At 33.9% G+C, this 23644-nt stretch overlaps 1 protein-coding gene across 1 annotated transcript in view; it reads left to right on the plus strand.

Moving 5' to 3' along the window:
- EPHA6 (EPH receptor A6) overlaps positions 1–23644 on the plus strand; it is a gene marked incomplete at both ends in the record, with an annotated part of 631617 nt that overhangs the window by 167555 nt on the left and 440418 nt on the right. Inside the window, 1 exon segment of the mRNA XM_080796899.1 lies at positions 1699–2045. Within this exon segment, the coding sequence (XP_080653025.1) occupies positions 1699–2045 (347 nt within the window).

Here is a 23644-nt window from a genome sequence, read left to right on the forward strand (position 1 = left end):
TCCTACATGGCAGCCAGAAAACCCGAATGTTCTTTTTTAAACACTTTACTTCCACATATAGAATCTCTAAGCCTGTTGCTGTTGTGCATAGAAAAATATCCAGACTCATTACAATGAACCTAGGAGTCTTACACTTTCCAACCCCTTCCTCTTCCTTAAAGCTCACTTCTTTCTTTTTCCTTTTGCATTCTAGCCATAGTGGTTATCTGCCAGTTCCTTGACTATTTTCAGATCTTTCTTGACTAAAGAACCTTCTACCCTTAATACTTCTCACTCCTCTGACATCCTCTTCCTCACCACCTCCATGAAGCTTTCTCATAATGATTCTCAGATTAGTCTTCCTGATAATGTTTGGGTTTTTTAAATATTTTATTTATTTATTTATTCATTTATTTATTTTGAGAGAGAGTGAGAGAAAGATCACGGGAACAGGGGAGGAAGAGCAAGAGGGAGAGGAACAAGCAGATTTCACACTGAACATGGAGCCCGATGTGGAGCTTGATCCCGCGACCATGAGACCACGACCTGAGCCAAAATGGAGAGCCAGACACTCAACTGACAGCTACCCAGGCACCCATGGTTCTCCTGACAGCCACCCAGGCACCCGTGGTCCTCCTGTTAATGTTTAGTTCACTTCCTTTCCTTTTGATGTTTGCAATTGTACTTATATAATTTGAATTTTATTCTTCTTTTAATGTTTGCCTGCCATTCAACTTAAATAATATATAACAAAGTAGGAATTTATTACATTCACACTGTAAGTCCCAAATCTAACAGGTTATCTGGCACACATAGTAGTCACTTAAAAAATATTTATTTCATGAGTGAATGACTGTATCTCAAGATCCAAAAGGACCCTATACCAAAACTTGAATTTCTTTCTGTGAAAAGAAGGTTGCAGCTAATTCTATACCACCTTCTAGGCAAACTTTCTTGATAGCAGAAATTTAAAGAATTGTTTTAGATTTCTTAAAACTAATCATTCTAAAATATGACAGGATTGTTATTTTATTATATTTATACAATGAATTTATCAAAAGCATATTCTCTTACAGATAGGATTCTGTATTATTTCACACATAGTGTAGTGCTGACTCCTAGTAGACCTTTAGTTAATGTTTATACAAGGAATGATACAAAACTGAGGTTTATTTGTTTGTTTGTTTTTTTAACTGAAATTTAAAGTACTCACATAAGTGTAAAAGATTATTGGCACAATTTTAAGAAAAGACTGGAGTAGCTAAAGTTTATTAAGTACTATATGCAGTGTGATCCACATGGAAAAATATTAAGAAACATATTGTGTTTTTGTATATGTATGCATTTTTTTTCAAATTTTGAAAATAGTGATGTAATTATTAAAATGTAATTAAAACCATCACATAATTTAAAATCATTTTTGCTTATGATATATTCCAGTAAACAAATTTTCAGTGTAATTACCTTATCTTTTGGATATTTTTGGCTTTTGATATTTTCATATTCATATACCAAAGTTAAGATAGAGACCATCTTTCCCCCCCACCCAGGACTTCCAGGCTTAATCAGATGTTTTTAACCATATTTCTTTATGGTTCCCATCAGAAAAGTTCAAACTAATATACAAGACAAATGTTTATTGATGAAGTTTTCAAGTTAGCATCCTTCTAATTCATTGTCCTACACATGTACATTTGTTTTTTAATTGCTTTTCTCTAGGGCCACCTTCAGCTCCTAGGAATGTGGCTTTTAACATCAATGAAACGGCCCTTATTTTGGAATGGAGTCCGCCAAGTGACACAGGAGGGAGGAAAGATCTCACATACAGTGTAATCTGTAAGAAATGTGGCTTAGACACCAGCCAGTGTGAGGACTGTGGTGGAGGACTCCGCTTCATCCCAAGACATTCTGGCTTGATCAACAATTCTGTGATAGTACTTGACTTTGTGTCTCACGTGAATTACACCTTTGAAATAGAAGCCATGAATGGAGTTTCTGAGTTGAGCTTTTCTCCCAAGCCATTCACAGCTATAACAGTGACTACGGATCAAGATGGTAAGTTCCATTGGTATTCTCTCTAAACAAACCCATAATTCCCTTCTCATGCATAATATCCCTGGTGGGCCTTATTCACTGAGATGCAGTTGTATACTCTATACACTAAAGAGGTGATCTTCTGGTTGTTGTTCTTACTGGTTTCTAAGGTCCAGAAGATTTTTATCTTACCTCTTATTAGTGAGGTTAATTAGATATAACGCTTCTCAGCAGTGTTTATGCACTGCTTTTGATATAATCCTGTACAAATACATCTTAATGAGCAAGTCCATATTACTTACCAACAAATGTCAGATAAAAAAAATGTTGCTAAAAAAAATGTTGCTAAGGGAACTTAAATTCAGTTACTCCACTTATGCTGTCATTCCTTTTCCATATCAAATAAAGCAAATAGTAAGAATTTATGTTAAGTATAATTCATATCTATGTTGTAAAATCATTGCAGCCAACATGCTTAACTGTGATTGACTCTGAAAAGAAAAAGCAAAAAATATCCAAATGTATCCAAATGCTGTTGTTAAGTATCATTTGCAAAAAGGTGTTGAATAGTCTTTTTAAAAAATCCAGTTAATTTCAGTTAAATGTTCCCTTCATAACAGTATAGATTTTTACTATAACATAGGCACAAATACCCCTATGATTCTTGTAAGAATATATTCTCTTTAGTTCCCTCATAACATGATTTGTTGCAGTACATGTTACAGGAAAAGCATCAGAGATTTTAAAAACTCCCTTTGAGAAGCATTCATAAATTATGTGGGCACACAAATGATTTACTTATAGCAGAGAGTGTTGTTGTATATGAGCATATATATGTGAGACAAATTTATAAAGATAAAACTATTCTTATGCTGTAGCAAATGCCACAAACTATGTGGTTTAAACAACGGAAATGTATTTTCTCACATTTCTAGAGGCTAGAATCCAAGAAGAGTGTATCAGCAAGTTTGATTTCATTATTCAGCAATAAAAGGGAGCAAATTATTGATGCACACAACTTAGATGAACTTTAAGAGCTCTATGCTGAGTGAAAAAGGCAATTTCAAAGGGATGCATACTGTGTGATTCACTTATATAACATTCTTGAAATGACATAATTATAGACATGAAGAATAGATAAGTGGTGGCCAAAGCTGGGAACTGGGGGAGAGGGATATGGCCATGAAGGGCAGAAGAAAGCCTTTTGATAATACAGTTACATACCTTGATTGTTGTGACAGTTACATGAAGCTGCATATGTGATAAATTGCATAGAGCTACACACACACACACACACACAGTGGATTTTACTAATGTCAATTTCCTGGTTTTTATTTTGTACCATAGTTATGCAGATAGTTAACACTGTGGAGGCTGAGTAAATGGTGTATGGGATCTCACTATACATATTTTTCGAATCTATAATAATTGCAAAATTTTAGGAAGTTGCTAAACCTGTAAGATGTGTAGAAAGAAACTTTAATATTCTATTAAAAAACTTTAAATTAATGTGACTTTTACTTAAATGGTTACAAGTAAATTCACTTTGCTGATAACCTTCAGAAATAGTTCTGATAAATAAAGCAAAGTCACATAGTACTGTGCAATCATCACCTTGTATTTACCATGCAGTTTTACCCTTCATTTAGCAAATAACTACACATCATAGAATTTGCTTTATGGCTTTTAAAAAGGAATTCCTATTTCCTCTTTTTTTCCTTCTTTCCCATAGTATCAACAAAGTCTAGTCAAATATATCTTCAGGATATAAAAGATTAGCATCTTCTGTTCCTCTCTACATTAGCAGATGAAATCTAAAGCGTTTTGGCTGCCACTGGGTCAAAAAAATACCACTCAGAACAATCATTCTTAACCATAGGGTATAAATAATTAAGTTGGGTGATAAAAACAGTATTTCACTTTAAATAAAATATATATGTACCTTTCTTTACATAATTTCATACATATTGCATTGAACAGTCTTTCATTCTAGGATTAAAAGAGAATTCATTTATTCTACTTTCTCACTTAGCAGAAGACAGAATATAAATTGTTTCTCATTCTTAAAATGAGAGAATTCATTAGAACTGTTTTGCTTTGAAGACAGAAGTTTAATTAGGCACAAAATAAAATATAGTATCCATCTATTGAGACTATACATTCTGGAAGGATACTATTACTAAGCAGGCCTCCCCAGTAAATTTCATTTTGTGGAAGAATATTAAGAAATAATTATTGTTAATTTAATTTAACTGTCTTTTAGATGTAAATAGTCAGAAAAATTTAAATGTGTTTAAATTTTATTTGAAAAGTACATAAAGGACCTGAGCTAAAATATTGCCAAAAAATTAATGAAATATTATGACCATCAGAAAAAAGACAAGGATGTCCACTCTTACCTCTTTTATTCAACATATTGCTAGAAAATCTACCCATAACAATCAGACAACAAAAAGAAATAAAAGGCATCCAAATTTGTAAGAAAGAATTGCAGTTGACATGATACTCTAAATAGAAAACCTTAAAGATTCTACAAAAAAAATACTAGAACTGATAAACAAATTCAGTAAAGTCAATGTACAGAAATCTGTTGCATTTCTATACATCAATAATGAAGCAGCAGAAAGAGAAATCAAGGAATCAAACCCATTTACAATTGCACCAAAAACCATAATATAGCTACAAATAAATCTAACAAAAGAGATGAAAGACCTGTACTCTGAAAATTCTAAAAACACTGAGGAAAGAAATTGAAGACAACAAAAAGAAATGGAAAGACATTCCATGCTCATGGATTGAAAGAACAAATATTATTAAAATGTCTATACTACTCAAAGCAATTTGCACATTTAATGCAATCCCTATCAAAAGCCACTAGCATTTCTCACAGAACTAGAATAAACAATCCTAAAATTTGTATGGAATCACCAGAGACCCCATATAGCCAAAGCAATTTTGAAAAAGAAAAGCAAAGCTGGAGGCATCACAATTCCATACTTCAAACTATATTACAAAGCTGTAGTGATCAAGATAGTATCGTATTGGCACAAAAATAGATACATAGATCAATAGAATAAAATAGAAAACACAGAAATGAGCCCACAACTATATGGTCAAGTAATCTTCAACAAGCATGCAAGAAAGAATATCCAATAGGAAAAAGACAGTCTTCAACAAATGGTGTTGGGAAACCTGGACAGCAACATGCAAAAGAAGGAAACTAGACCACTTTCTTACACCATACACAAAAATAAATTCAAAATGAATTAAAGACCTAAATGTGAGACTTGAAACCATAAAAATTCTAGAAAAGAACATAGGCAGTAATCTCTTTCACATCAGCCATAGCAACTTTTTTCTAGATACGTCTCCTGAAGCAAGGGAAACGAAAGCAAAAATAAACTACTGGGACCACATCAAAATAAAAAGTTTCTGCACAAAAAAAAAAAAAAAAAAGCTTCTGTACAGCAAAGGAAACAATCAACAAATCTAAAAGGCAACCTAAGAAATGAGAGAAGATATTTGCATATGATACATAGAATAAAGGGTTAGGATCCAAAATATATAAAGAACTTATAAAACTCTTAACACCTAAAACAAATAATCCAATTAAAAATGGGCAGAAGACACGAACAGCCATTTCTCCAAAGACATCCAGATGGCAAACAGATACCTGAAAAGATGCTCATCATCACTTACCATCAGGAAAATGCAAATCAAAACTATTATGAGATATCACCTCACACCTGTCAGAATGGCTAAAACCAACAACACAAAAACCAACAATGTTGGTGAGAATGTGGAGAAAAAAAAAAGATTCCTCTTTAACTGTTGGTGGGAATGCAAACTAGCACAGTCACTCTGGAAAACAGTATGGATGTTTCTTAAAAAGTTAAAAACAGAACCACCCTATGATCCAGAATGGCACTACTGAGTATTTACCAAAGAATACAAAACACTAATTCGAAGGGATACATGCATCCCTATGATTATAGCAGCATTATTTACAATTGCCAAATTATGGAAGCAGTCCAAATGTCCATATATGATGAATGGATAAAGAAGATGGGGTATACATACCGTGGAATATGATTCTATGATAAAGAAGAATGAAATTGTGCCATTTGCAATGACATGGATAGAACTAGACAGTATAATGCTAAGCAAAGTAAGTCATTCAGAGAAAGACAAATGCCATATGATTTCACTCATATGTGGAATTTAAGAAACAAAAAGCAAATGAGCAAAGGGGAAAAGAGAGAGAGAAAGTGAGATAAACCAAGAAACAGACTCTTAACTATAGAGAAAAAACTGATGATTATCAGAGGGAAGGGATATGGGGGGGATGGGTTAAATACATGATTTGTTTAAGGAGAGCACTTTTCATGAGATGATGTATGGAATTATTGAATCAGTACATTGTACACCTGAAACTAATATAACATTGTATGTTAACTAACTGGAATTCAAGTAAAAACTTTAAAAAAACAACAAAAATAGTCCTGTATACAGGATGGTAGTGAGCCATTGAATATTAAAACACATTTACCTGGCCCTAACCCCCCCCCAAAAAAATACTATGATCAGCCTTACAAGTATGAGTGACTATCCCCATGTCACAATTTTGAGAAACACCAAGAAAGCCTTGTCTCTCTGTGCTGAAATTCTGACATTAGAATATCACATCTTTAAAAAGGCAGATGATTTAAGCAAGGGTAACAGTATAAAAGAGCTCAATCTGTGCATGTATCAGTTATGCTTTTTTTTTTTTTAAAGACTTTATCCATTTACTTGACAGAGATCACAAGGAGGCAGAGAGGCAGGCAGAGGGGGGTTAGTGGGGGGAGGCAGCCTCCCCGCCGAGCGGAAAGCCCGACATGGGGCTCAATCCCAGGACCCTGGGATCACGACCCTAGCCGAAAGCAGAGGCCCTAACCCACTGAGCCACCTAGGCGCCCCTATGCTTTTAATATCATATCCTATTGTTAGATTTAAAAAGGACCTTATAGTAACTGGAGTCTCCCAGAAGCCGGCCTCAGCTGTTATAGTGTGTGGCAGCCTTAATAAGATAATAGATTTACTGTTGCAAATTGAGAAGGCATTTTCCATCATCTCAGTTGGGTATCTTTGGAAGATCTCTTTGAAGCAACTTGAAAGTCACTTTCCAAAGTTATTTAGTAGATAACACATTGCAATTTTGTTGGACTGAGAGGACCACAGTCAAAGATTTCTCTCATTATCTGTAGGTTATGTATCATTGTTTTTAAGCTAAAATGGAAAACTGATACATGCTCTTCACAAACCTTTAATTTATTCAACATATATACATTGCTGAGTGAGCCCATATGAACCTTACACTCTGGTGGGGAGGCAGATAATTAAAAAAAGAATTTGGCAAATACATCATTAGTAGGAGGTAAGCCCCACTAAAGAGAAGAACAGAGTGCTCTGAAAGCATGTATTCTCTAAATCTAGGGAATAAGGCTTTCCTGAGGAACTGGCATTTAAATTAAGTTTTGTTCTGTGAGATGAGGAGGTAAAATGAGACTGCGACAAGGGCAAGGATTCTGAGCAAAGGTTAAGCAATTGACAGATTAGGTAATGATGACCAGTATAGCAAAGGCATCTAAAAAGTTGGCATATTGCGGAGGTACATCAGAATTTGAGCTGAAAATTTAACTTAAAATTTGGATAAAGGAGTGAGGGTATATAGAATAGCCAAGACAAGTTAGAGAATCACCCATTTAGCAGAAGATACTGCTATATTATCAGGACCACAAATAGGGGAAAAAATCAGCAGAGTAATAATATTGTTCATGAGGTGACACTTGTATAAGTAAGGAAATAAAATATTAGAGATCAAAAAGTATAGACAACTGAATTATGTTTTTACTGCTTTTTGTGTGCACAGTGTAGAACATGGAAATAATGAGGACATTTGCATTAAATAGCCTTTTCCTTCATGTAGTTGACTAATATGTATATATCTTTTCTCATATTTAGGAAACATTAAGGAAAGCATATTAAATAACCCTGACTTAATTGTTTGCTATCTGTTTACAATTAAACAAATATAAAAAAATTCCAAATCACTTACAACCACTTAGCTGTAGTTAGGAGAAACATTCCTTGATTATTCTGATTCCAGTTGGATAAATAAGATTATAGATTTAAAACTATGACTCTCATAATTAGGAATCTTTGCAGTAAACTTTAATTAACTGGCTTCTACAATCCCTAAGAGCTATTTTTGTAATCTTCTATTTTCATGGTTTATTTAAATGGTTTTTAAAGGTGTTTCATTTAGAAAGCAACACCTAGAAAACATTTTATTTTAATCTTCAGTGCATGATAGGAAAACTAAGGTGTGTAGTTCAGTAAAAGGAATTATTCAGGTCATAGACAGTAAAGGAAAATGTTAATCGTGGATAGTCAACCTGAAACAAATTGTGTTTGTAGATACCCTGACATGTGCAAAAACCTTTAGGGATAATGTTCAAAGTGAAAGAAATGCTAAATTACAAACCAATTCTGCTGGTATTTGCTAACAGGACTTTAAAGCAATTATTGTCAGAACCAAGTTGTCTAATTCCTTAAAATAACACTTCTATCTCTGCCCTTGGGTGACTATTCTGTACAGGTCTTGCCTTAGGCTCACATTTTGATTGGAGATTTCATATATTTGCTCAGGCAGCAATAATTAATTGAACTAACATCAAAAATAGATTTAAATAAACAGAATGTATATGTATTTACAAACTTGAGATGTCTATTTCTTTTTTTTTTTAAGATTTTTTATTGATTTATTTGACAGACAGAGATCACAAGTAAGCAGAGAGGCAGACAGAGAGAGAGGAGGAAGCAGGCTCCCTGCTGAGCAGTGAGCCTGATGCAGGGCTTGATCCCAGGACCCTGGGATCATGACCTGAGCCAAAGGCAGAGGCTTTAACCCACTGAGCCACCCAGGCGCCCCTTGAGATGTCTATTTCAAAAGCCAACCTTTTATACATTGCTGGTAATGTAATTACCAGAAGAAGGTAATTAGGGATGTTATAAATGTTCATTTATTTTTATATCTGTATTTTAAATTATTTTATCTCTGGATGTCTCTCACAGTCCTGTAAAAATCTTGACAGCAAATAATTATTTTTCCAAAATCTGCACAAGTCTATTCAAAGTGAGCAAAAAATCAGTATAAAAGTTTTAAATGCTTACTAAATATACACTGATTACAAGCTAATGACATGTTTTTTTAAAAGGCAATAATGATAATTTAAGAGAAATGCTGTATTATTTGTATTTTTCATATTTTTTTAAACAAAAGAAAATTACATATCAAAAACTACGAACAACTTATATCTGAGTATAAAATGTTCCTATCTCCTCAGGAAGTGTTTCTGCTCTGAAAAGTGCACTGAATATTTTCTTTATGGAAGATAATTGAAATGTTGGTCTAGTTAATCATAACTAAATGATTTTGTGGTCCAGCCAAATATTAAATTATAATAGAGCCTGGATGATTGCAAACTTTTTACTCCTGAGAAATGTCAAATTACTTCCAAGTCTAGTGTCTTTTTGTGGCATGCATCTTTGGGGTAAATGAATGATCTGGAAAAGTCCCTTAGACTTTAGCAGTTAATTTGCTGAGGTTAGTCAGTGGCTCAGCTCTCAGTCAACATGTGCAAAAATTGAACTGCTCCCAGTCATTTATGTTCAATAGTACAAATGTTCCTATCTCACTGAAACATAACCGTATTTTTTTTCATATTTTGCTTTTCCAACCAATATATGAGCTTTATGAGAGCAAAGATTATGTGTTTTTGACTAAGAATATTCTCAACCTCCTATAACTTCGTAGATTTCCATGGACTTGCATTAACAGAAATTGGAGATGGTTTGAGTTATCTTTCATTCATTCATTTATTAATTCATTCATTCAAAAATATTTATCGAATATTTACTGTGTGGCAGGAACTCTTCTCAATACTAGAGTTATAGCAAATAAAGGAGAAAAACAAACAAAAACCAGTTACATTCCCCTGCTTTTATGGTTACTATGTATTCTAAAGGCAAGTAGTGATATATCCCATGAAGAAGAACTAAGCAGAGTAGGAGATTTGGAAGAAAAAGAAGGAGGAGGCATTTTACTTCTGGAAATCCAAAACTACCTCTCTTGATAACGTAACACTTGAGCAGATCACAAGTTGAAGAGAAAACCTGTGAATACATAAAAGGCTATTCCAGGCAGTGGGAATAAAAAGGGCAAAGCCTTAAATTTAAGCAGACACTTGTCTAGAAAGTAACAAGAAAATATTATTGCATATAGTTTCTTTAACACATACTAAATTTCGTGCTCACTAAATCCTCTGGTGCTGTGCTTACAGAATTTTCAACAAAAGGTTTTAATCAACACTAACCTATCCTTTAATAGCAATCATGGTTTTTCTTAGTGATCATACTTGCTGGAAAAAATGTGTTTAATCCTGAACTTCATTTTAAGCAGTTGGCTCTTAGAGTTAGCAGCTGTTTCTCTGAGGAATTCTCATTTGTACATTTTGCAGGAAAGATGACTAAGTATTTTCTTTAGTATAAACTAATAAGATCTTACTGCTATTATAACACCTCTACTACTCTATTAACAATATTAACGGCATTTGTTCATACAAACTGAAAAGTAGTGGTAGAAGATTGTTTAGTAAAATATTTTAAATCCTGAAAAAATAAACTTGGTTATCAGTGAGAATAAATGTATATGATTATATCATGCATTATCTGTATCTGCCAAAGGATATAAGGCTCTACTTTATGGTAGGCATATGTCTAGCCAGTTATTTGCTCATTTCGAATACAGTTCTTTGTTTGGAGACAGAAACCAATTTAATTTCATAACTAAACTCTCCCTCCAAAACAAAGTAGCTTATTTAGATAGCTGATTTGTACGAGGTTTTTAAAAATATATTTTCTAAACCCTCCTTGTTTTAAATAGTATAAAGGATTGAAAAAGCATTAATGTGTAAGATTTAAACTAAAAGATTTTCAAGGTTGACAGATTATCCTGATCATTACTGAAAATGTGAAATGTCTTCATACTTAAATACTTTAATTTATAAAGATTGAAAAAAATTGCTGACCTTTTAATCAGACTGAAATTCCATATAGAATCTTTAGATTAAATAGCTTTTTCTTTTCTTCCATGTGTTCCTCAGCACTTTTCTATTTGGTTTGGATTCTAAACAGTCAGTTCCAGCTACATAATTTGTGATGCCCAGTGAAAAGTGAAACTGCAGGACTCTTTGTTCAAAAAGCAGGAAAAAGGGGTCATTAAAGGTACTAAAATATAAAGCCTTTTCCTTCTGCAATTTCTCTCTCAATTTGTCATGGTGCTTTTTAATTGCCATTTGATGTCCTTATAAGTAACAACAAAAAATACAGTTTCAAATTATTAGCATAAACTTTACCATTCATCTTTATATTGCTCAATGCCACCTTTAAATTCAAATATAAAAATATTTAACTCATCTGCAAAATCATCAAAATCATGAAATTCTTTTCCTGTAGTCCCTCCTCTTCCGTCACAGTCCCTAAATATTTTTCAAGTAGACCAGAGCAGATGAATGTAAGCCATACTCAGAGAGGTTGGGAGGAGGGAGAGAGGTTTCACCAGGAACTGATCCAGCCCAGTGACTGGGCACTCCCCCTGCACGGGATTCTTTTCGGAAGAACGAAGACACCCCCAGGTTCCCAAGGCCTTCTCAACCCACAGTGGAAGGAAGAACTGTTAAGGTCTTTAAACCATCTTTCCAGAGAGCTACCTGCACAGGGTGGGTGAGAAACTTGCCCCAGTAAGACGTGGCCTCTTTAGAACACAGATAGCCAACACACACACACACACACACACACACACACACACACACTGCTTTGCACTCCCCAGGGCTAGTGGACCTAACCTAGATCCTGCCTGTGCACATGTCCAGACCCCCACTGGACATAGGAGATGCCCCCAAAAATGTGATCCTGCCTCCTCAGTGGTCAACACAATCACCTACCCCAGGTGGAGGGTAAGCAACAATGAAGGGGTGAGGCAGGAATTGGAAGACTGCATAGTAGAGAGCAGGGGAGTCTGCCAAGGAAAACACATCTTAAATATGTGAGAAGGTGACCAGAGGCTGGACTTTGCCTAAACCCAGGGCCCCAAGCTCCCAGGGATGCTCATTGTCCTGCCACACTCACTTACAAAACATGAGTTCAAAGATAAAATTATTAAGAATTTCAAGATGGAAGTAGCTGAGCATTAAAACCCTAAGTGCAGTGAAGGAACTGTGCAGGTTGTAAGTCACACATTTTTGAAGCAAGCCCGGAAAACATTTTACAAAATAATAATGTCACTGTTTTTCCCATTTACTTCTACATGTTAGTCAGCAAACAAAATATACTCAGTGACAATGTTGTGCCCAGGACTGCGCTATATGCCAGGTAGTGAAAACAAGATGCACTTTTGAGGGTTTGAGACGTTATGCCCACTGCGGAGCAGCCAACACTCAGTCTTTCATTCTCTGATTTAGAAGTGAGAGTTTGCCTAAGTGAAAAGAAGATTATATGATATCTGATTGAATATACATTTTTAAGAACTGAGTGCCTGAAATATTACTCAGTAGACAAGTCCTTAAAATATGTATAAAGTAATAAATGATTGAATAGTGATATGAGGAGTGAATGTTGACATTTCACTTGTCTAGTTTCATGAAAGAGAGCCTAGTTGTTTGACCACACATTTGCTTTGTAAGGCACTGAGCAAAGCTTTCAGTTATGAAAGATTAAAAACAAAATAATTGAAAGTTAGTTCCATATTGTACCTAATGCAATTCTAATTATTTTGGCATCCTAATAGACCTAAGGTGAGACTCCATGACTATGATACCTTTATGCTCTACTATATATTGTTATACTGAGTCATTTTCAAAGTATATCCTAAGATAGAAAAGGTTTTTTTCTTAAAACAATTATGAATTAATTTGAATTATGTATATTCATCTTTTTAAATTGTAATCCAGCTTATACATTTCTTAAGTCATCTTTCATTAAAGCCAGTAAATAATATGGCAAGGATGATAAATACATATACATATATATGGATAGAAGTGTACTTTTCATTCCATTTCATTTTACCTTTAAAAACTTATCTAACTCCTCTGTTCTAAGATGAGTATTACCTTTTACTTTATAATATTCGTATGAATTGATGACCTCTTTTTTATACTTCCTCTTTCACAGCTTCTTTGTATAAATAGTGAATAGTTTCTATCTCTGAGTTTAGATTATATTTATTATTATATTTATATATTTCTTATATTTCTTATTATATTATTATATTTCTTATTATATTTCTAACTCTGAGTTTAGATTATATTTTGATACGTTTATTTGATAGTTATATCTTACATCACAATTTTGTATTTTTAAGTTTTTAAATCACTTTTCATAAAGATAAGTGTATTGGTCATTTGTAGATATGAACTGCACATTCAGATTCCTAAAAATTGGGAATAGGTGCCTCATACTTATTTTTACAAGAAGAAACACTTAATGTGCTGAATAGTTTTGAATATTTAAAAGATTCAACTGCTGTTTTTATTTAGCTGTTTTAGAAAATGTGAGTTACTTGTATTAAGAGCAGAACAATTAAACTCTATTTCAAATGCAACTTAATTATATATTTAAATTTAAACTATAACTGACATGCAAAATTATTTCCTAAAATAAACTATTTTTCACCATTTGAATTTTATTAACCTAACTGCTGCCATCTCATATTAGTTTTACACTTATTTTACAACATGACAATTTTCATGTGCCTTAAAGAATCTCATGAAACTGTATACTTCAACTACAAGTTATCAGGCAGGATGCACATATAAACCTTATATAATAAATATACATATATATTAATTTTATATTATCAATAAGTGTTCTTTTCTCTCATTTCAAAGATCTCCTAAGAAAGATTTCCAATCTCTTGTATCATTTAACTGACTCTTTTAGCATGGTTTTCCATGTATTTCATTAAAATCTTTCTTCTGTCTGTTAACCTATTTAAGAAGAAAATATAAAAAATAAGTTGTGCTTCAGAAGATGGAAGGTCACCATTCTCTGCATCATCACTGTCTATAGATGGAAGACCATCTGTACACATTCCAGTTGGGTCATCCTTACTTATTTCATTTGTAAGTTTATCAACCCCAACCCAACTGCTTCTACTATTCTCTAATTCTATATGTCTAGTAGACTTGAGAAGTACTATGTATTCATGGTCACAAATCTTAAGGAGCCACAGGAGAAGTGACAGTATATCAGATTAAGGACTCTTCAAGAGATCCCCTTAGATGCATTTTCGAGGTAATCTAAGAGCCTCAGAGTCATTCTCTTATGTGACTGGTAGGCAATGTGAAGCTCCAGAGAAGACTGTGTCATTCTGACACAGTAATGGTGGCTCCAAGGAACATTTGTACAAAGGAAAACAAAAACAAAAACTCTAAATAGTGTGTAGTTACCATGATGAGCAGTGAGTTTAAATTCACTCTTATAGCTTAAAATCTTAACATTTTCAACTCAGAACATTCAGACAGGCAAGTGTTTGTTCTGTAAAACTCATCCATTTTTTAAAAATGGATATTCATATTGTAGAACCCACAATATGAAATTTCATGTTAAAATGTTGCCGAGCGCTTGAATCTTCTTTTATATGACTAAGCTGAAACTAACATGGCCATGCTAAAAACACATAACACATTTTGACATAGTCAAGTAATTAGAACTTTAAATGTAGCATAAATTAAAATAAAAGGATTAATTATTTGTTTATGCCAAATTTTAAAATATGGGGAAAAAACCTTAGAGTTTCATGTTCAAATCTTATTAAACAGTTTTGCCTTAGATTATTGATTTAATAAAACTATAAGACTAGTTTCTTGTAAATATCATGCCATATAATTTATTGATATTTTCAAAATAAATATTAGATCTAACTAATATGAAAAAATGAAAAAATGACTCATTTGTTAGAAATAAATTTTTAAAATAAATGGTTAATATATTTTTTCTAATTTTCACAATTTAAAAAAGCCATGATGATAAATGTAGGGCAAAAAGTCAGCAATTTTTTTTTTTTAAGATTTTATTTACTTATTTGACAGAGAGAGGGAAAGAAACAGTGAGAGAGGGAACACAAGCAGGGGGAGTGGGAGAGAGAAAAGACGGCTTCCCACTGAGCAGAGAGCCCAAAAGGTGGCTCAGTCCCAGGACTCAGGGATCTGACCTGAGCCAAAGGTAGACTCAATGACTGAGCCACCCAGGCATCCCTGATTAGATCAAGTTTTAATGAGCTTTCAAGGGTAGAAGTCCTCATCTTATACTATGATCTAGAACTAGGTATTTTTCTCTATTCTACAAATGTTCCATTTTTGAAAATTTCTCTTATTAATATTAATTTATTTTTTGCTTAAATTTCACATTCTACTTCCATAAATTTTCATTTTCCTCCCTGTGGTGCTGCACAGTCTCAGAGGAGGGAATGAGGTGATACACCTGCCTTTCATTTGACTTTTAAACCCATTACAGTTTGTCAAGGTGTGAGAAGCATCATAAGCATAATATGTGAAAATTACCCATTATCTGACATACATTTGGCCAATAAGGATTTGATTTTGAAGGGAAAACTATAATTTTAGAGTCAAAAGGTGAGGAAATTATTGCCTACTTATTTATTAGTTAATAGACAGATGAGAGGAATAAATGTTTGGGATTTATAATAACCAGACAAAACCTCAGATTCCACACTGTCTAAACTTAATGTATAAACATGGCAAACACATGGTTTTGCTATGTAAGATTTTGCATAAAAACCCCTTTATTTTCAGGGCGCCTGGGTGGATCAGTGGGTTAAGCCTCTGCCTTCAGCTCAGGTCATGATTTCAGGGTCCTGGGATCGAGCCCCGCATCAGGCTCTCTGCTGGGCGGGGAGCCTGCTTCCCTCTCTCTCTCTCTGCCTGCCTCTCTGCCTACTTGTGTTCTCTCTCTGTCAAATAAATAAATAAAATCTTTAAAAAAAAAAAACACCCTTTATTTTCAGATTCTTAGTTTCTAAGAACTAGGTACTTTTCTCATGATTCTATTTTGTTACTGAAATTTTGCCTAATTTTCTGTGTAAAAGTTCTCTTAAGGAACATCCATCATATTTCCATAATATTTTCCAAAAATTGGTGCATTGCATTTGAGTATTAAAAATGTCATCTGTTGCTAAGATAATGAACGTGTCACATAAATGCAGAATATATCCTCCATGAGGATATGTCATTTTTTTTAATGGATGCTCATCCAAGAATATCCCCTTAAAACTTGAAAAGTATATTTAATCAAAATCAACTAATGAATAATTAGCTTACATTTCAGGAATTAATTTGTTTTCCTAAGGAGAAGATAAAAACAGTTTCTGATCAAAGGAAAAGAAGACATAACCTTGAAAAAAAAAGTTCTTAATATACAAAAAAAGACTTAACATAGGGTGAAGAAAACATCTGAAATTAATGGGGGAAGTATATGTCATTGAATAAAATTTTTCAAAGAAAATAATTATTTAAAACATTTCCAGGGGCACCTGGGTGGCTCAGTGGGTTAAAGCCTCTGCCTTTAGCTCAGGCCATGATCACAGGGTCCTGGGATAGAGAACCGCATCGGGTTCTCTGCTCAGCAGGGTGCCTGCTTCCTCCTCTCTCTCTGCCTACTTGTGATCTCTGTCTGTCAAATAAATAAATAAAATCTTTTAAAAAATATATAAAATAAAATAAAAATAAAACGTTTCCAGTTAATCCTTAACTAAGAAAATACCCTTAAACCATTACAAAGGATTAAGCAGATAAGCATTAAATTCAAAATTTTAAGAAAAAGTAAATATGGGTAAATATTGACTAAGTAGTAAATGAAAAAACAAAAAAATTAATTACAAAGCAAAAGATAGATGAGTTTAATAGCAATTTTATTTTTTTAGAAGATTTTGCTTATTTATTTGACAGACGGAGATCACAAATAGGCAGAGAGAGAGGGGGAAGCAGACTCCCTGCTGAGCAGAGAGCCCGATTCTGGGCTCGATCCCAGGACCTTGGGATCATGACCTGAGCCAAAGGCAGAGGCTTTAACCCACTGAGCCACCCAGGTACCCCAGGGATTTTATACATCAAAGTCATTATAAATAAAATGAAAATAAATGTTAAGCTGGGGAAATACTTGTGATGAAGAGACTATGGTAAACATGGACAAAGGACAAGAGCTTTCAATTCTCAGAAGAAATGCAATTGTCTAATATGTATTAAAAAAAACTTCACTCTTGCTAAAAATCAAAGAAATGAAAATCAAAACTGATAGATAATTTTCTTCTAATCAGATTGGACTTGCTTTTTGTGTTTTGTGGTTTTCTTTGGTAAATGGTAATGCTCATGTTTGTGAAGGGCATAATTTGGTCAAAACTCTGATCCTTCTACAGGACTATAGGAGTAACTATAAAAGTATATGGCAGTATCTTTCTAACACCCTAAAATTATTATACTCTTTAAATTTCCTCTTGTATATTAATATCTAGGAAAGATAAGACATGTAGAAAACTATATATGTGTGTAAACATGCATTATGGATGCATAATAAGGGAATGTATAAATATCCTGAATGACAAATAAAAAATAATAAATAAAATGTATTATGTCTATAAGATGGGAATATTAAGTTTAATGAAAAAGAATAATGCTAACAATATCCTAAGTGCCACAATAGAGGCTTTCTGTATGTTATCAAATAATTATGTAAATAATTAATGTACACATTAGTCATAAGAAAATGAGTAACAAAATTTTCAGATGTTGGTACTGTTTCTTTCTGTGTGATGGATTATGGTCGATGATTTCTCTAAAGTGACTTGTAAGGTCCTTCATGATGATGATGCTGACCTGATTGTCCTTTTATAAGTCCTTATATTTATCCTGCCATAGTACTTATTACCATGCTCTGCATTTCAATTGCATGTCAGTTTTTTCTATTAGATTGTTGATAAATATTTGGATCCCCAAGGCTTGACATAGTGCCTTTCATCTAAAATCTATGCACTAGGGGCACTTGGGCGGCCCAGTGGGTTGAGCCTCTGCCTTCAGCTCAGGTTATGGTCTCAGGGTCCTGGGATTGAGCCCCAGCCACATTAGGCTCTCTGCTCAGCAGGGTGTCTGCTTCCCCCTCTCTCTCTCTGCCTACTTGTGATCTCTCTCTCTATCAAATAAATAGATAAAATCTTAGAAAAAAAAATAAAATAAAATCTATGCACTAAATATTTACCACATAAATTAGTGAATTAAGTATGTGGGTATGTATACATATATATTCACATGCACACACAAATACACGAAATTCTACAATACTCAAAGTGAACCTTTTAAAGTTTTAATACCATGATACTTTTGTCCCTTAGTCTTAAAGTGCTCACTAAGGACATCAATAGTAAGTGTTCTATTCATAGGCTCACTGTCCCGGAACAGATATTCAGAAGACACAGTGTTTAGTTGTGTAAACCTAAGCAGGAATGCCCTGAAAATATGCAGAACAGATTATTGTCCATTTGGTTTTATGGGTCTCTAGGGCCTGAAATTTCATATCCTGTGTTCATAGTTTAGTCTTCTATTTGCCATCTGCATACTCATGAATGTATAGCTCATAATGCCATTATTTTTTTTTTCTCTTGAAATGTCCAGTAGTTTAGTCATACAGAGAGACAGGAAACAGCTGGTCAGAATCTGATCAACTCTAAGTTCTAGTCCCTAAACTGCTACTACCCAGCTGTGTAAATTTAAGCCAGTTATTTCATCTTTCTGGACCCCAAATTTTTCATCTGCAAAATGAGAATATTACATTGAATAACATGTTGAACATTCTATGCACATGGTCTTTTCATATTTAAAATCAGTTTTTCTTAATCCCAAAGACTTGATATAATAAAATAAGAAAATGTAGCTGATAAAGATGCAGAAGTTGGTTTTTTTTGTTGTTGTTTTGTTTTTTATACCTCCTCTAAGAAGATACCTCTTCCCTAAAGTCTTACTGTAGCTTTCCAGGCAAACAACTCCTGCTATAGTTCTGTACACTAATAGTTTGCAGTATTCTTGAAAGTTCGCCATGGTGTTTTCAGGTTATAGTTATTTTTAGAAGGTTAAAAAAAAAGATATCTCAGAAATAGTTCCTCCCATGTTCAAGTCCGTATCACTTTACACTCAGTGAGAAGACAAATTTTTTATGGTTACTGGAAGGTAAAAATATATGTCGCACTGGAAACCTGAGTGTGGGGGCCTAGGTGGCTCAGTGGGTTAAAACCTCTGCCTTCGGCTCAGGTCATAATCTCAGGGTCCTGGGATAGAGCCCTGCATTGGGCTCTCTGCTGAGCAGAGAGCCTGCTTCCCTTCCTCTCTCTCTGCCTGCCTCTCTGCCTACTTGTGATCTCTGTCTGTCAAATAAATAAATTAAAAAAAAAAAAAAAAGAAACCTGAGTATGTAAGTAGGAACAGTTATGATTTAAGCACAAGAGGAAAAATGATTCTTCCTCTTTTGTTTTTGTTTTATTTCACGTTTTGTTCTCTTTCACTTTCAACCTTTTTGTTTTTTGGTTTCCACTTGTTTTGATCATATGTCAATTTCCTAAGACAGTACCTAAGTCACTTTCTTCAAAGTGGTTTGTGAATGTTCTTTATTCCATCACTTAATTCCACATGTAATAAATTCCAAATATGATTTGGTCTTTTGGCAATGGAATTTATGCTCCATGAGGATGGACTTTTTCACTATTTTATTGGTTGGTTCATTTTATCCCTGGAGTCTCAAACAGTACATTTATAGTGTACTGAGCCGTGAACAAACATTTATTAAGACACAATATATGATCAGTACTCTATAGTCCATCATACAGTATAAGTAAGAAAGGAAGAAGCTAGTGTGGCTTCCTCAAATACCTTACTTTAATTGGGGAAGCAATGTTAGCAGACTAAAAAAGGCTCACAAAGAAGAAAAGAGATAATATATTTTTAAGATAAGTGCTTCAGTGGTAAGATAAAGATCGTGAATCTGTTCACGATCAGAAGAGTAAAGATTAATTGAGCTGGAATACTTCCTGGAAGAGCTTTACCTTATAGGAAGAACAGCATTTGGAGTGGCCATCCAGGAGGGTTGAGCCTTTAGATGATGAAGGTATGTGGGAGGAACAAGTTTTCACTATTTGTTTCTGGCGGGGTTGTGGAAAAGCCTAATTCTTCTCACACATATCTGAGGAAGCCTTCACTGAATCAAGATTTACACCACAGTCAGTCTTTGATAAGAAAATTATAGAATCATGCTCATTCAATTTAGGAAACAATTTTGTAAGTGGTATTATGGATTAGGTCTTAGTAGCAATATTATATTCTGCTTCCTCTGAGCAATGCCAGATAAAAAGATTTGAATATCAAAGGTGAGATTTACCAGACAAGGAAGCTTACTTTTGGGGGTGGGATTTGTTCTTTTAAGGAAATAGGCTTAGCAAAAAATATTTTCCATCTGGGAGCAAATTTACATGGCACTTTTATAAGATGCACAGTTTTGATAGTGATTTATAAACAGCCATTAGAGTGGGATACTCGTTGTCTTCCCATAGCAACATCTCTGAGCACTAAGCACTTTTTGGTCAAGCCCCTAGGATTTAACTGCAGGGCGTTCAGTTATAAAACCATTTTTCATCGATCTGAGCTGTTGAGTTCTTAACTGTAGCTTATTTTCACTTTGATTTTGAAATCCATAAATGCCAGTCATAGCATTTAGGAACTAAAATCATTGGCACAGGAATTTAAATGAAGAGTGATAAATCAAGGCTGCCAGTGGCTACTGCCTCAGCCAGATGCAAACACCACAACCACAGTTTTTAATAGCTTTGCACGCCTAATTTCAAATTAAGTGTGACAAATTAAGCAGGAAGTTAATTACTATCTTGAAACAAATAGTCTGATGTTGATTGGAAAGGGCATCATAAAGCTGTGTTTTACCTTAACAGAATACCCAGAGGAAATATTAGAAAATAGAGATGTACAAATAACAATTAGTTCAGGTAAAAAAAAAAAAAAAAAAAAAAAGGTGGGGGGATGATTATTATGCATCTGGTTAGATAAACCCAGGTATTTGAAAAGGGGACTTCTTCTGAGAATAGTTTCATTAGTTTAAAACAGGAAGTGAATTTGCAGATGCATCAGAATCTTGGTACCTACATAGTGAATGTGGGAAGAGGAGGCTTAGGTATGTATATCCGTACTCTAGTGACCAAATAGTTAGAAGACCTGTCAACTCTCTACTCCCTCATTTATATTTCTGGGCCTGCACTACATGGTTCTTCTTATATTTAAACATTTGCTAGACAACTATTTCTTCTGTAAGTGACTTTCTACTTAATGGTTTTTTAAAATATTTTTTGAGAGAGAGAGAGTAAGTGCACACAAGCAGGGGTGGAGGTCTGGGAGGGGTAAAGGGAGAGAGAGAGAGAAAATTAAGCAGGCTGCACATCCAGTGTGGAGCCTGACATGTGCCTCGATCTCTCGACCCTGTGAGATCATGACCTGAGCTGAAATTAAGAGTCAGAGGCTTAAACAACTGAGCCACCTAGGCACCCCTTGACTTAATGATTTTTAATATTGTTAGAAGGAATAGAAGGAATGTTTCTAGAAAGAATATGTTCTTTGAAGTTCAAATGAATTTTAAGAAAGTTCAACCTTCATTTATTGCAGTAAAGTTAGAGATTGCTTACTGTGTCAGATACTATTTCTAGCACTTAGCATTCATTCATAAAATAAACCAACCCAATAAGGTATTGTTTGGGGTGTTTTCCAGATAAAGAAATTGGCACACTGAGACTAAGTAAAAAGTATCACCCAGTTGGACCATGGACAATCCAGAATTTGTAACCAAACAGTCTTGGTCCAGAAGTCTGAACTCTTCACCATTAGGGCACATTGCCTTTTGAAACCTGAGCCTGGAGAGAGCTGTGGTAGTTATAAAACTAATTATTTGTCATATCTGATTCTCACCAGTCTTTTTGCTTCTCTGCCTATTGCAATTGAGAAACATACACTCATCAGAAAATAAAAATTAACAAAGATTAAGATAGCCTTTTGTCAGACTCTGTAGAAAATGTAGTAAGCTACCACAGTACATGTATAGACTTCAGGTGGCTTTTGAGTACATGAGCTTAGAGTACATGAGCTACACTAGCCCCCCACTATAAGGTCTTGCCTAACTTGAAGGAGACCATAATCAAAGGAGGATACTTAAAATGAAAGGTCTTTCAGGATATTTTATCTTGAGTCTAATACAAGTATTTTTGCTCTTTCTTAATATCCATATGCTCATAATACAACATTTAATAAATTTCAGAAAAAAACAAAATTAAAAGATAAATTTAATAAGGATGAGTTCAAATTTAAAATGTATATATTTTCTGATATACCTGTACCTATACATGTATTTTGTCAATTCAAATTCCATGTAGGGCAGGACTTTTTTTTTTGTTTATTTGTAATGTTTATTTGTTATATTCCCAGTGAACCTGCCTCCTACTAGGCACCTATGACATATTTTTTGAATGGATGAATAATGAGTAAGTGAATATTTTTTTAAAGTTAGCTTTATGATAATTTATTAACCACTTTATAATTAGTCTAATATGTCTATAAATTAGAATGATAGAAAATTCTGTAGCAAAACTAGCTAATATTTATCATTCAAATATCTTTTATTTTGACATTTTAATTCTAGTCAATTATTAAAATACTCTGTAGTCAGCCTTTTTTTTTTTTTTTAAACAGTGTTAGCTGCTAAGCAGAATCAATTTATGTGGGGCTCCTGGGTGGCTCAGTGGGTTGAGCCTCTGCCTTCAGCTCAGGTCATGATCTCAGAGTCCTGGGATCGAGCCCTGCATCGGGCTCTCTGCTCAGTGGGGAGCCTGCTTTCCCCTCTCTCTCTCTGCCTGCCTCTCTGCCCACTTGTGTGTGTCTCTCTCTGTCAAGTAAATAAATAAATAAAATCTTAAAAAAAAAAAAAGAATCAATTTATGTTTATTAATGACCATGGCTTACAGATGTGTTTCTGGGGAAGTACAAAACATATCAAAATTATTTTAAAGAACCAACGTTTACAGGTGTTACCACAGCCAATCTAAATAATTCCTGCTTTCTAATTAGAAATAAATCGAATTCATTGTTGTATCTTCAAGACCCAGTATCATGCTCAGCACCTAGATGGTATTCATAAATATTTGGTGAATAAAGGAATACATGATTAGATGAAGGAATGCACTTTTAAGTTAAAATTTTATGATGCTTTACTAAAATGCCTTCTACTTAGTGAACAAAAAGTGATTTTGTTACCTAGGTAAATAATATTTGCAAAGCAACAGTACAACTACTTTTCTTCACTTATGATAACTTCTAAGATATGTAAAGATGTAAAACTTATTATTCTTAAGAAATAATTTCAATAAGGAACTTAACAATATCAATTTACTTATTAATGTGTTTGTAAAGGATGTAGAATAAAA

This window comes from Martes martes, assembly GCF_963455335.1.
Source record: "Martes martes genome assembly, chromosome: 1".
NCBI classification, from domain to species: Eukaryota; Metazoa; Chordata; class Mammalia; order Carnivora; family Mustelidae; genus Martes; species Martes martes.